This window comes from Aythya ferina, assembly GCF_964211825.1.
Source record: "Aythya ferina genome assembly, chromosome: 1".
Classification (NCBI taxonomy): domain Eukaryota; kingdom Metazoa; phylum Chordata; class Aves; order Anseriformes; family Anatidae; genus Aythya; species Aythya ferina.
In genome coordinates, this window is record NC_140296.1 from 196,524,465 (window position 1) to 196,539,019 (window position 14,555).

General features: G+C 35.8%; 1 protein-coding gene across 3 annotated transcripts in view; it reads right to left on the reverse strand.

Annotated features, from left to right (window-relative positions):
* Nucleotides 1–11,865: 11,865 nt before the first annotated feature.
* HGF (hepatocyte growth factor) overlaps nucleotides 11,866–14,555 on the reverse strand; it is a 61,413-nt gene continuing 58,723 nt past the window's right edge. For 2 of the 3 annotated variants that reach the window (XM_084514733.1, XM_084514734.1), the window contains exon 18: nucleotides 12,163–12,468. In XM_084514733.1, the coding sequence (XP_084370859.1) occupies nucleotides 12,298–12,468 (171 nt within the window). In that variant the 3' untranslated portion in view covers nucleotides 12,163–12,297. Of the gene's footprint in view, nucleotides 12,469–14,555 lie in introns of all 3 variants that reach the window. The other variant, XM_084514732.1, reaches the window with a different exon arrangement.

Here is a 14,555-nt window from a genome sequence, read left to right on the forward strand (position 1 = left end):
TATTCAATTGGCTTGATCAAATAGTTCATATTACTTTAGTGTTTGTACTATACTTTTCCTTCAATTCTTTTTCAATCTTCAAAATTCCTTACCAGAGTGGACTAAAGTTGAATTCAGAGAAGTTTGGGAAAAAAAAGATTTGGGACTTTTGTAAATGCACACATATACTTGCATTCTATAATGTAATCATAAAAAGGTTTCAACCCTGCCACATGTGAAAGTTTTAGATTTAATTCTGATCTTAGATGAAGCACACTTCAGAAACAGTTATCATCATGTTATAAATATATCTTTACATTCTATCAAATAAATGTCAGGTCTTATATACAATCTGTCATTTGTAATTTTGCATTCGAAGAGATACGTCTAGACAAGTATTATAGATGCTGCAGAGATATACACTCTAAATTCTGCTCCAGAGCAGAGGCCAGTTATAGGTGCTCCCCATGGACTCTGAAGTAATTGGACTGCATACCATTAAAATGCAACCATATTAGTATTTCCTCTGCATTGTCTTTCAACTACATAAAGACATATAATAAGTCTCTGGATACCAAATAACCACACCTACTTCCACAGGAGTTTCACAAACTGTGGTTAAACTAGAAGTAAATTTGAATCTGTGTCCTCCTACATAGAGTTCCAGTTGTTAAGACTTTGAGTGTCAGTTCATTTTACATCTTAAAAAAGAGAAGAGGAATATGAGGGATACATTAACATTTTAAAGTTAGTTTTAGAACTCTTTTTATGTTTATGTTGTTTCTGGATTAGGTACTCTATAAACAAGTCCCTCCAACAATCCTTAATGACATTTAGCCAAAGCCATAATGCCAGCTTTACAAATTTCACTGGTTTATTTGTGTCTCCAAAGGAAATCAATGGGACTTAAATTTATGCTTGAAGCTACACATATGTTTAATTAGGGACCCTTCCCAAGACCTTAACTGGTGTGTTACAGTATTATCCATTCATCTCATGCATAGGAGATTCTCTCTCAACATTTTGAACATTACAACAGAATTTCAAAAAGCATAAAAACACACAGCATGATGATGTCGTACAGATTCATCTCTTGCTTGAAGTATGATGTATTGAGCTGTAGAATGTTTAAAGTGAACAAAAACATATGCATTAGTTATCTAGTTCAGCTATCTTGTACATGGCTGCTTTCTCTCATGCAACATGCCCAAAAGCAGTGTTGTTAGAATTCACATCAAAGATATCCTCTTAGGAGAAATATCCATCTTTGATTCTTGCACTCTTCCAGCTAACAAAGCTTCACACAGCTAGAAGCAGAATTTTTAGGAACTATATCTTAATCTTTTTTTTTATTTATTTTCATGGTTTGACAGACTACACTTCATCTGCCCAGACACAAGAATTAATCAAATGAAATACCTTTGATGAGATTTGCCAGCTGGTTTTGACTGCTATGTGGCAGTGGAAAACTGCTGTAAACATAGCAGTTGAAGAAATTTATGGCAGCTCTGTATCATCAGAGGAACACAGCAAAGACAAAATCTGCTGCTGAGCCTGACTTTAGCATATCTCAGATTATTTTTATTCTTCACATTGTCGTTTAACTGTTTCTTACAGTGGTCCTAACTATCACCTTTATCAGCATTAACATCAATCCTATATGGCACAGCTGAGTGACCCTCTACTACATATTACAATAAGTACTAAGTAAAGTGACAGCCTCCTGTAATCAGACATTCTACTTCGTGAAATCTATTTTACTGAAATAAACATTGCAATTTTGGGGAAAGCCCAGCCTAATGAGTCATCCCTTAATGCACCTCTAAATGGACTGTCCGTCTTTGGAGCTGCAATTTTATGCCAGATTGCAGGCATGTACATTTTTTGTTTTATTTATTTTTTTGTGTGTGCAAAAATATTATATGCAAAGATAGTTCTCAATAATATGAAGTACTGAACAACATCCCTAAGGTTGTAAAGGTGAAAAGTCAGTTACTTGACGATCTTTCTGTTCTATTCTATTAAACATATCTTCATTTCCATAGAGCTGATATTTTATTTGTTTTGAGTGTAAGACATTAGGAAAGGCCTGGAGGGAAGTCTAGCACACAAGTGACTAGTAACAGTCTAATCCCCCTGTACTATTGAAGGAAAATATGTTTTGGTTTCTTTCTTCTTAGTCAAGTAAACAGATAATTATATTTCCCTTGGCTTCCATTACAGCAAGTTGGCAGTTACAGAAGAATCCTTTCAGTTTTGATTTCCTGTCAGCTTTACGAATGAATGACCACAGAGTACAGTATTCTCTTGGTGTGGTTTTTATATACCCTATGCCTTAAAAGGAGTGTTTCTGAATACTATATTTGTTTCTGAATAGCTATATGATTTAACTTGGAGAGGTTGGTTTGTTTTCTGTATGCAGTATATTTCCACTTTTAATGAATGTGTGAAACTGGGAAAGCAATAGGAAGGATGTGGCTGAAAAAAAAATATATACATATATATTTATTTTTAAATTCCTCTTTCCTTGATTTTCCTCTCCTAAACTGAAGTCAAAAGACCAGCTAAATGGACATACAGACATGAAGTGGTTCAGGACACTTTTTCAATCTTCCCATTGCAGAAACCTAGTCAAACGAAACCAAGATAGCTTTAAGCCCCATGTACAGAGAGCTGATCTCAGGGAAGTGTGCTGTAATTTCTCTGTTTAAGCTGTTTCTTGTAGGTGGATCTTCCAGAGAATGAGGCCTGACAACTACAGAGATCATAACCTATGGTCAGAAGCTGCGTGTCCTAAACTGCTTCCTTATAGTTCAGTGGCCACTCCTATGGCCTGGGACTTAAAATTATTGCCCTGCTTTCTCATGTCTAAAACTCCCTGAGGGTAGCCCTGAAAAGATTTTCTCCTTGGTCTCTACAGAACTTCTGTTTCAAATCAGGCTTCCATTCCCTACTCATGTGCAAATAGTAGTCCATCTTGAAAAGAAATCAAAAGCTTACTGTATAAGCAGCAGTCTCTTCTAAAAGTTTTTCTCTTTTCCAGTGACTTTACCTTTTCTTCTCTCCCACACATCACAGAGCTTTGTCTTTGCACGTATGCTGTCTGAAGAGAGGAAAGCAAATGTAGAAATGTCACTCAGTGCATTTGCAGCATTTCATTCTTCACAACATGCCCAAGTAGTTCTTTACTCTGTACTCTGCAGAATGAAAGTGTCCTGCAGTGGAAATGTTCAGTACTGTTGCTGCATCTGTGCTGAGGCACACATAGAACAATGTGGAGAGGAAAGAGGAAAAAAAAAAAAAAAAAAGGAGAGAGGCAAAATGACTAAATGACTTCATCACTTCTGTCCTTACAAAGAAGATAATAAAGAAAGCACTTTCCAGATAGAGAAAGTGAAATGTCTTCAGACAACTAAGTAGGCCAAGAAAACTTCCAAGAGAGGAGTGAAGAGAAGGACATTCCAAAAAGCTGCCTTTAGCAGGCTATAAATCTTACCCAGAACAGTTCAAACACGTCACTTACACCAGTCTTACTCTTCCCTGTTTATTTTCTTCTTGTCAGTGTTAAAATGGAATAATAAAGCAGCATGCAAGCAAACAATAAAAATAAGAAAATAAGCAAGAAAGAAAAGTAAAGAAGAAAAAGAATTTGAGTCCTTGTCTCTCAGCAGTGTTGAGGAGTCCCTTGGACTGCATTGTACCACTGCTTGTGAAAATATCACTGAATCTTCCATGTCCATTACAAGAGGAGAATTCATGAAGTTATCTTAAGTGTCAGAAATAACCATTCATAAAAATATGAGAATTTTAAGACTATATTTAAATTTTGCAAACAGATGCACATCCAAAATTTCTGCTTTATGCCCTAGTGAGGTAGACACTGTAAACCTCGGTTGCTTGAGCTCACATCAGCTTCATAAATTCCCTCCTGCATTTAGTTAGAAATTGTTTGAAAGATAAGGAACATTTTATGCAGTGAAGAACTTGTCAAGGAAAAGGGAAACAATTTCTCTTCTCAGTGTGGAGAGGTTTGAATTGTTATGAACAGCCTCTCAGGAGCCTGCTCTAACTCTGAAAGGGTGGGAACGATAAAAAACCCTGCTTTTAAAAGGGAATGTACAATCCCCAGGCAGGGAAATACCTCTTTGGAGGAAGCTGCAGAGAGAGTGAGCCTGGGAAGGTAGGCAAACACACCAGAGGGAAAACAAATAGATTTCAGTTGGGAACCAGCCTGGTCTCTGTCAAACATGGTAGTAAAAATGACATAATCTTGTAGACTGAGTTGGTAAGATCTTCATGTCATGATGGAAGGCTTACTGATAAGAACATTTTATAGTAGATTTAACGCAATGCTAACCAAAAAAAAAAAAAAAAAAAAAAAAAAGTTTTGTTTGTTTTTAAGCACATGTGTAAGCCAGACAGGAAGATACAGATAAATGAGAAATGAGAAATTTCAGTAGTAGAAAGTAGTAGAAAGGGATTAGTGTTAGGGAGTTATATGCACTAAGGAGTCACTAGGAGTAAATAGTATCAGAGGGGATCAAAAAATACCATGTTTACAAATACAGCCCAGCCTCTGTGCTACATACATGTAAAGTTAAGATACCAGCCTGGAAATCCATCCAGCATTGTAGAAGAGGCTTATAATCAAAGTCGATAAGATGGCAACCCAAAAAGAGCTCCAGTAAGGAATCAGGTTTCTACAGGGAAAAAACAAAACAAAACAATAACAAAAAAACTTAAAGATAGAATTAACACTAAATCCTGTCTCTACTGATAGCTAACAATACTAAAGTATAATAAGAAGGAAAAAAAGCATCTGGAAGGGTCTCCAAGGGCATGTGCACCAATTCAATAAGCAATGTGGATGCAAATGGTTAGTACTTATTGTCTAGAGGGTTTGGATATCTTAAGAGCCATGGTTGAGCTTGTTCACTTCTAACTTTTAGGGCCTCAGTGTGCAGACTATAGTTGCACTGATGAGTCCAAAACTGAATACAACTGGTTGAACATTAACCAGATTTACTCATTTGCTTCCAATGACAGGACCCATATAGTGCTTTAGACAGAATAGCTACATATGCATATGCAAACACACAAATAGGCACAAAGACATATATGTACATGTAAATAGGCTGCCAGTGCAGAAGTGATTTGATTGGTTTGGATCAACTAGTTATCTGTATGAATTTGTATGGGTGTGGTGTGCATACGTTTGTGTGTCCCTCTGTGTGGTTTAGTGCTCAGTCACATCAAGCCTCTGGCTACATATGAATAGTTTGGTGTGGATGGCTGCAGAGCATCTCCCTAGGGATAACTGAACCTCACTAATGTAGCATATGTAGAAGACATTTAACCCATAGCATCTACCCTTCCCTGCTTTAATATACCTGAGAGCAAGCAAGGAACATTAATGAGGATATTTGCAGTCTGAAAGCTGCGAATATTTCAAGACCGCAACAACATCTCCCCTCCTACAGGCATTCTTATAGACATATTCCTTAGATGTTCAACAGCAAAAATTAAGGCTATGTGGGGACTTTGGCAACAGAAAATTAAACTTCAAAGAAGTATAGGATCAGGCAATAATGGAGATTCATCTGGGGATGCACAGGGAAAATAACAACTTTCAAATGAATGCTTGATACAAAACTACCACAAGCAGCAACTTTTCTGAGCTTTCATTTAAGGAAGAGAGGGAGAAGGAGAGGGAGAGAGAAGAAATTATATAGTTACAGTTTATAGTTATAGTTATATAGTTGCTGCTCTATGAAGTTACAGTACTGTTAAACTGAATGCTGAACAGCAGATGGCATATTTACACCCAGTATATGAGACTATTGTTGACATGGTTTGTAATAGCAATGTTGATCTAAATGCCTATTTCCTCAGCATGTGTATCATCCTGACATTAATCCACAAGGAAAGAAAACCATCTGGAAAAATTTCAGTTAGCATAATCTGAACTGAATTAAATACTATAAACTCACATGTTACTCCAGGGAAATCTTCCCTCAAGTGGAAAGGACTTTTTGTGCTGTACACTAGCCTCACCTAATCCCATGTGTGAACCCTATGCCATATTTCCTTCCTTATTTTTAATAAATTGTTTTGAATTGCACTCTCCTGTATAACTTCTCCCAGTAAGATATATTAAACAATCCAGCTGAGGGCAACACCAGCTTAAATAGACACAACTTGAGATATCTCAAGCCATCCCCTAAAACTCTTGGGTTCTGAAGTGGTACAGGTTTTTTTTCCCTAGTGGAAAGTTTATACTTTGAGGATATGTGTGTATAAAAACTACATTGAAACTAACTGCATCCATCAGGTTGTCATTGTTGTTTTTGTTGTTATTATTATCACCATCATCATTTTAATGAAAACAAGATTTGAATAGAAACAAATGAAACAATCCTTATATTCATTTAGATTCTGACTGAACAAATCTGATAGTCTTCAGTGGAATTTTGATGTCCACAGTTGAAGAAAGCATATGCTTTTCTCCTCTGCCATTTAGGATCAAAACACATGCCCTGAGTGTTTGACGAAGTCAGAATCTGAAACAGTTTATGAGAAGGTTGAGGGGTTCAGGAGGAGGACTTAGGACCTAGCTATTAGCCCTAGATAATTCTTTGACATTAATTTCAATGCTAGTAGGATCAGGTCTTCAGACACAGAAGCACAACATGCACTACATCTTTGACCATATGGAGAAGTCATTGCACCTTTCCAAGTGTTCTGAACCAGAGTGAATCAGCTTTAGGAAGGCTAGGGATATTAAAATATTCTATTGCAGCTTTTCACACCACATATCGTATTATAAAAATTGAGACAACATTAAAAAAAAATCAACAAAAACTGTTCATTTTAGGGCTTACTTTGTTGTTGACCTTTTTATGATATGTCTTTTTCCTTCCAGCTGTTTTCTTTCATATTTATTGCAAGTGCTTTTTATTGGAGCATAGCTGTCCAGAAATCGGTGCTTTTGAAGGCAGAGTTGATACGCAACTGAACTTTTCTAAATGGCCTGCTCTGTTTACATGAGGCTTATTAAATAACAAAGAGCAGAAAGCAAGTTCTGAGCATTGATGTGGATTTCATCATTTATCATCTGCAGAGTACAGTGTTCTTGCAACTACAAAAGATAAAACCTTAACAGAAGATTGTAATAGAAAGAAATATCCCTTTATAAATCTTTGTTGCGCAAATTGCTGTACGAGCAGTTAATTCTCATGGCTCCCAGGAGGTAGACCAGTCACCTGAACATCTTTAATACTTTGAATGTAAAACTGTAACAAGGTCTGATTTTGACATGTGGGCTATTTCTAGACTTTTATAATTTTTGAAGCATTCCTGCACATTTGACGTTATTGACAAGTTTCCCATTGATTTCAGAAGTTTTTGATAAAAACCACTGTTTTTATTAATTTATTAGAAAATCCCCTTTTTGGACTACAAATGTAAAGAATGAGGTGTTTACCATGAAAGATCAAAATCAGATTTCAAACACTCTGTATGAGATCATTTGAAGAATGATTCGCTGTTGATATAGCTGGAGTTGTTAGCAAATATATATTTAAATTGCCAAAATTTCAGTGAAACCAGAAATGCTTAGAACTTAGAAATTTCAGATGGATAATTAAAAACAAGCTATGAACTTACTGTCCATTAACTTGAACTTTCCAAATCAGAATGCCATGATGCTACAGGAGTTTATCAGTACCCATCTGAATGGAGGCACTTATCCAGTGATGCTGGTAAGGCTCATGCTTGTCTCCTTTTTTGCTAGCTATTGCTATTGGTTGGTTTTGATATCAAGTGAAGCAGCAGCAATAGCCCCAAGGTTTGTGCAAGGTATTCTCTTTTGCATCAGCAATACCACCAGTAGGACTAAGAGACTTAGTGAGGGAAGCCCTTTCCTGAAATGTAATTAAGTATATTAAGAGAAAATGCCAAGCCTCCCATACCGACATTGTAAGGAACTACAACTCTTTTGGCAAATGCTCTTGTTTAGATTAAACACACCCTTTCCACCCCAAATCACTCTCTCCACAATATGCTTAGGCCATTGTCTGTGCAGAATTCCAGCAGGAATCTCTTGGGGATACTCAACAATATGAAACTCTGGATTTGGTTTTATCTTTCATGTGTGGTCTTGCCATTAGATGCATGAAGGTCTTTAAAATACCAGCCCTCCTTACGCTGCACAGTAAAATCCCTTGCTGAAATTAGTATAGGGAGACACTCATTTTCATTGGCACTCATTTTTCTAAGCCTAGCAATGCAGTTCCAAACCTTCTTCATGAAGAAATATAATGCTAATTATGTTGGTGTTTTTTTTTTTTTAATATAAAATATTTTATTAAGAATAATAAGAATAAACAAGGTTACAAAAATACCGACTTTATTAACTAATGAAGTTGCCATTAATTACAAAAGATTTGCAATACAAGTTATAACCACAGTGTTCCCTTTTCATTAGGCTTTCAACTAGTTGTCTTTAATGGGAGCATTAATTTTCCCACTTAAATATGAAAAAATACTCTTATCATACACTGAATTCTACAGGTAGCTCCCTGAAGTTAGAACCTACACAAGGAAACACCATACATAAATGCCCAAGAGTATATCTAAAAAGGAACACCATAAAATATTAGGATGAAAAGCCATGTCAGTTCCTGCCAGCAGCCCCAACATTCATAAAACAATAATATACCAGTGCACATAAAGGAGGAAGAAAATAATCAATATGGAAAGAAGACAATAACCAATCCTACTGGTTTTATACAGGTTCCATGGGGGTGAACTGGTTTACAACCAGCCTTCCAGAAGGATGGCAATAAAGCCTCGCCTGCTGTTTCAGTTGCTGTGAAGTCCAGAACTGCTGTGCTTTTTGGTGTACAAGGATGCATATAGTTCAGTGCACAGCTGTAGGGAAAAGCATTGAGCAAATTTCAGCCCCCGCTTTTTGACAATCATATTCACTGATTTCAAGGGACATTTTGCCTGAGTAGATTTTGACCCTCAGAGACATATTTGGACCCTCATCTGAAAAAGTGAGTATCTCTGTCAAGTACATTGGCATTATACACAACAAAGATCTGCAGAATGCCTCAGAGAATTTTAGTCTTAAGCTAGAGCAGATTTTATCAATAGCAGCAAAAATCTGGACCAGTAAGTTCCCAATGAGAGCAACAGTTTCTCTGAGAGTCATGAGGTTTATGAGAGAAAAAGAAATAGGCAAAAATCTTTTTAAAGGGAAAAATATATTCATTAATGAAAGGAAGAAATGTCAGTCAGTTCCAATGCCCAAAGAAAATCAGTAATTAATTCAAACTAACTTCAGTAGCGCAAATCAGGTCTTAGGTTTGAATCCCAACATTTCATATCGTTATTACACATTTCAGAGTCCACAAACTAGTTGCAATAAGGAAAATGAAGACGACATTCAATGGAGTCTAAGAATGTTCTTAGGCAAGGGTTTAAATTCTGTACCCTTTAATTTTAATATGAGTAATATCACATCTACAAAGTAAATTCCAGATCCCACTGAAGTTAGTAAGAGGCCTTCCAGAAATTTAGATGGGCACTAGATCAGGTCCCTTTGTTATTATAGAGAGAAATATGTTAGAACAATTAAAAAAAAAAAAAAAAAAAAAAAAAAAAGTATCTATAGAGTGTCCTTTCTTAAGAGAATCCTGTAGTTATAACAGTTGCCTGGTACGGTACCATTGGTACCAACAAGAAATATTCACAGGAATAAATGAAGTACAAATTCATTACCACACATCATTATTTTTCTCTTCACTTGCTCTTCAAAGCCTCATGTGCCCTCGATACTGAGTTAGGGAGAACAAGAATGCCTGATGAGCAAGTGCATACAAACATGTTAAGTTCTGGAGCAGCAACTCTGCAAAACTTTTACTGAGGTGCTGCCCAGAACAAACAGGTAAAAATCCTTACACGTTGTCTAACAAAAAACAGTATTTTTATCATATATATATATGTGTGTGTATATATATATATATAAATCACAGTCTTCTGCACAGCAGAAGCTTATAACTAAAATATTTTAGGGTTCAATTTTTTAGATAGACTTAAAATGCCTGCAAATATAATACAGTGAGCACATAATTCTTAGAATACAAAAACTGAACATGGAATTATATATTTCATCCACATTCTATTTGTGATTGATAACAAAACTCACTTGGAGTTTTTTCAAAAGTCTCTCTTAAAAAGTTAATCCTTTCAGTATGCTATGGTCCGTATATACTTAGTAAGAATACACCGTTAACATACATGGAAATAATTAATTGTAAATACAACAGGCTAAATCCTGCCCTCTTTAGGCCTGGTGAGTGAGAGAGCCCAAAAGGAGCATAAAGCCTTCAGAGACAGACAGAATAGATCAAGACAGACTATCCATGTAGCATCCACAACCTCAGATCCCTTGTACAGGGAAGTTGCATCTTGTCCAAAACTATTTACATCAGGAGAAATTTCAGAAGTTCTGCTTGCTAAAAGACTTCTTCCTATGCACCAGTAAACTGCTGGATGCTTGACACAAATCTCAGCAAGCCAAACCACTTAAGCATGGGCCGAAACTCATCCTAGTCCACCAGAAGTAAGCATATCTGAGTCCCACTGAAGTCAAAGTGCACTGCTGAAGAAAATAATTTAGTGAGTCAACATGAGCGCTGCCTCCCATGACAGCTCCTCTGAAGCTGTTACTTTCTGTCAGGGCAGAATTCAGCCCTGCATTTTTTGAATTAAATGAAATATTCTTTTGTATATATACATCATGATGTCAGCTTAGTGGCTATGCAGTTAGATATGATATGTATACCTTACAATTTGCTACTGGAAACATATACAATTACACAGTCACACGTGAAGTAACAGTGCTGTTACTTAAGTGATTACAGTAGTAAAAATAACTGGATCTATGTTGTATCAGCTTTCCAGAAATTACAACCCCCTATAATAACATTGCTATCTGCTAATTGTGTAATGATTCCAGACATACAACTAAATGCCTGAAGCAGAACAAGCTCTTATCTGATGCTGAATAATTGTTCCCTTTCCCAATCAACATAAAGGAATGATAGTTCTACATACAGGCAGGAAACACAAGATACTAAACAACTAGTGATGTTTTTCATATTTCATACAAGATAAGATCCCTGCAATAATTTTATTACTCTGAAAGGAACTATACAAAGGATATGTTTTTGAACAAACTAAGTTAAGGTCTTATGAAATATCTGAAGTCTCTGAAAAGACTATCAATGTATAACTAACTTTTACCAGTACTAAGTCTTTCAGCCAGGAGTTAGATTCAACTATACTTCTTCCTGATATAAACAGAGTTATTTTAAAGAAATACCTAGGAGCATGTGAATTTTTTACACTTGCCTTTTCAGAAAGATTTGGGCATATTTAGTTGAAATTTCTTTTAATGGCAAAAATCTGTCAATGGTTAATCAAGATTAATGGGAGTTAGAGTTGATGATCCTTATGGGTCCCTTCCAAATCAGGATATTCTATGATTCAATGATTCTAATTTTTTAAATTTTATCAGATACATTTTTTAGCATTGTAAATTCACAGTTCTATATCTCTTCCTTGATCCAGAGGGTTTTTGATATATCTCTTGTGGGACCAAGTACAGAATTAAAAGGGACCAAGTGCAAAACCAGGGTTTACAGGTACTGTGTAAAAAGAAGTGATACCGACTTCTACAAGAGCTCCACTCAAGGAAGGCTTGTCAAAATGGTCAACAATGAAAAAGACTAATTTCTAAAGACACTATTTTTTAATGAAATATTGAAGTATTTGACCTCTCATAAAGGGGTAAGAGAAATAGAGTCATATACGCTGTCATTGATAGACGTATTTATCACTCAGTAGATCTTTTGACATAAATGAAGAAAAGTACATGGCTCACAGAAAGAATAAGATGTGTAAAATAAAGCTATAATTTGTTTCTCCTTTAAAGATAATCTGAAGAGCAGCATAAAAGAGGTCACATGATCTTTTTCTACAAAACCATTTATGATACAGTAATAATATTTTTGAAAAATTGTTTACCCATTCAAGTATCTTCAGGAGATATGTCACCATACTTGCATATACTGTAAGTCACTCCAATATTTATAAAACAACATTGATAGACAAAACACCAAAAACATCCATAAATATTAAAAGAATCTCAACAAACTTGACTATCAAGTAGTTAAAAAATTGTTGATCTTTACATTACACATTAATTCTATGCTGTCCAAAATCTGTGAATGGAAGTTCTTGAGTTTTTCAGGGTTTTCTGTAGGTCATCATGATCTTGTGTATCCACCGGGAATAATACGAGACCCGAACAAAAATCCCAGGACGATTTCGAATGGCGCATCCACGGCCAGGAACAATGACACCCACTACTATTTTCAGCCTGTTTTGTTCACAAACCAAGGGACCACCATAATCACGCTAAAAAAAAATAAAATAATAATAATAATAATAATAATAATTATTATTATTTCTGAAAGTGTTACAAGGAACAGTTCCCACCTGTCCATTACTGCCTGGTTTCTCTTTGGTAGGACCTAGCTTAATGAACAGGCATTAGAGTTATACTTACCATTGGAACACAGCTTCCAATATCTCTTTCACAGCCAGAATTTACAGGCAAGTAATCCTTCTTTACATATGATTCTAGTAACTTCAGACTACCAGCTCTTACTCTCCTGTTTTAGCTAACTCCAAGTATAATATTTGTTTATGTGCAAATAAGCGAGATGAGGAAGTGAGATGACTGTTAAATATATTTGTTGTGATAACAGACTTTGTTTCAAAGCTTACCGACAGAACAAGGTGGTTATCCCTCTGGCAGTATTTCAAGGCATTAGGATGAGAATCTATGTGTACTAGTAGGCAGGAAAAAAAATAGTAGTACTTTGCAGTGTAAAAAATGTAACTTGTTAAAACACTCATGTTCATTATTCTGTGTGAATGAGACAAGTATACACCTCTGCATGTACTCAGTGGAAAATTGGTTCATGTCCAACTCAGATCAGTCTTATTTAGCACTAAAATCCATACAAATTAAATTAGATTCAAAATGTAACTTAGGTAAATTCACATAGATACATAACTTGAGCACAGATACTGAAGTTTTAAATCAAGCAAAGCTTAATCTAGCAAATTAGCGGCAAAAGAAGGCAGTAAATGTTTGTATTGGATAGTAAGACAGTTTAAAAAGATAAAAGCTAACAATTAGCATTTTATTCTCTCTGACTCACCAGAAGAGTGGCAATGCTTGTTATTTGTTCAATTAGCTTGATCTGATTGATAGCAATAGTCAGGTAGCTATTGAGGGGTGGTAGTGGTTGTAAACCTCATCTAAGGATGAGAATTCAGCTATGTGGGCATTTCTAGTTTGTGTTAGCTAGGCAAAATAGTATGGAGGAGGTCAGTCTGTGATAGATTATCAGAACTATTGCTCCTGAGAATGATCAGAAGGTTTGGATTATGCTTGCAGCAATGACTTGATCCATGTGGCTTATGGATAAGTAAACAATTTTAAATCTGTTTGTTATAGACAGATTGAGTTGGTAATTAGTGTGCCTCATAGGATTAGAAAGAGATAATGTAGCTGGTCTGATAGGGGCCCTATTGGTAAGGTAACCTGTATAATAACATACTCACCTGATTTGAGTCATAGGGCACCGAGTAGCATTGAGCCTCCAAGGGGGGCTTTGGGGAATCATAGGTGTAGGCTGTATAGTAAGGTTTTTAGTATGAAACTGTAGTTTAGTTATATTCACATAGATCTGGGGCTTGAACACAGTCGTTTCTATCCAGGGAAAATTTACACTGAATCTAGAAAACTAGCTGCAAAACTAGGCATTAAATGTGCTAGGTAGTGAGATACGGTTTCAAAAAATAAAAGCTAATATTTCACATTGTATTCTCTTTGGATCACCAGAGAAACAACAATGCCTGACCTTTATTTGGTTATTTTTTTCCCCCAGCTGATTACAGATTAGTTCCTACATGAACAATGAACTATGTCAGTATCATCAAAGCTACTCATAAAACATTTTTAAGAGTGGAGTTTCACCTGCCAATCTGATTTTATTTCTCTGCCTGTTCTTTGCTGAGGAAAATAGCTTCAAAGGGGAACTCAGGGAGCTGGAAACCATGTGGTGATTAAGACTGATTGCTAATATTAATTCAGTCATTTCTCCTTGCACAGGAAAACAAAGTGCAGGAACCCCAGCAGACTTCCATGCAGATGTTTCATTTATAAACCTTAACATGTCTAAAAGCCCATCTATGATGAAATATTTGATTCTGAAGGAAAACAAAACAAAACAAAACAAAACAAAAACTACACTTTGCTGTAATAAGAGGATCCTATGGGATATTAATAATAAAAGGAAGAGGCCTCAGCCTGATGAAGACTTAGTTTCACCATGGTTTGGTAGTACTTCTGGGTAGGGAAAACTTCACTGTTTGGTTAACACTGGTATTAAGAAATAATCTCTTTTTCTCCGGGTATTGAATACATAATA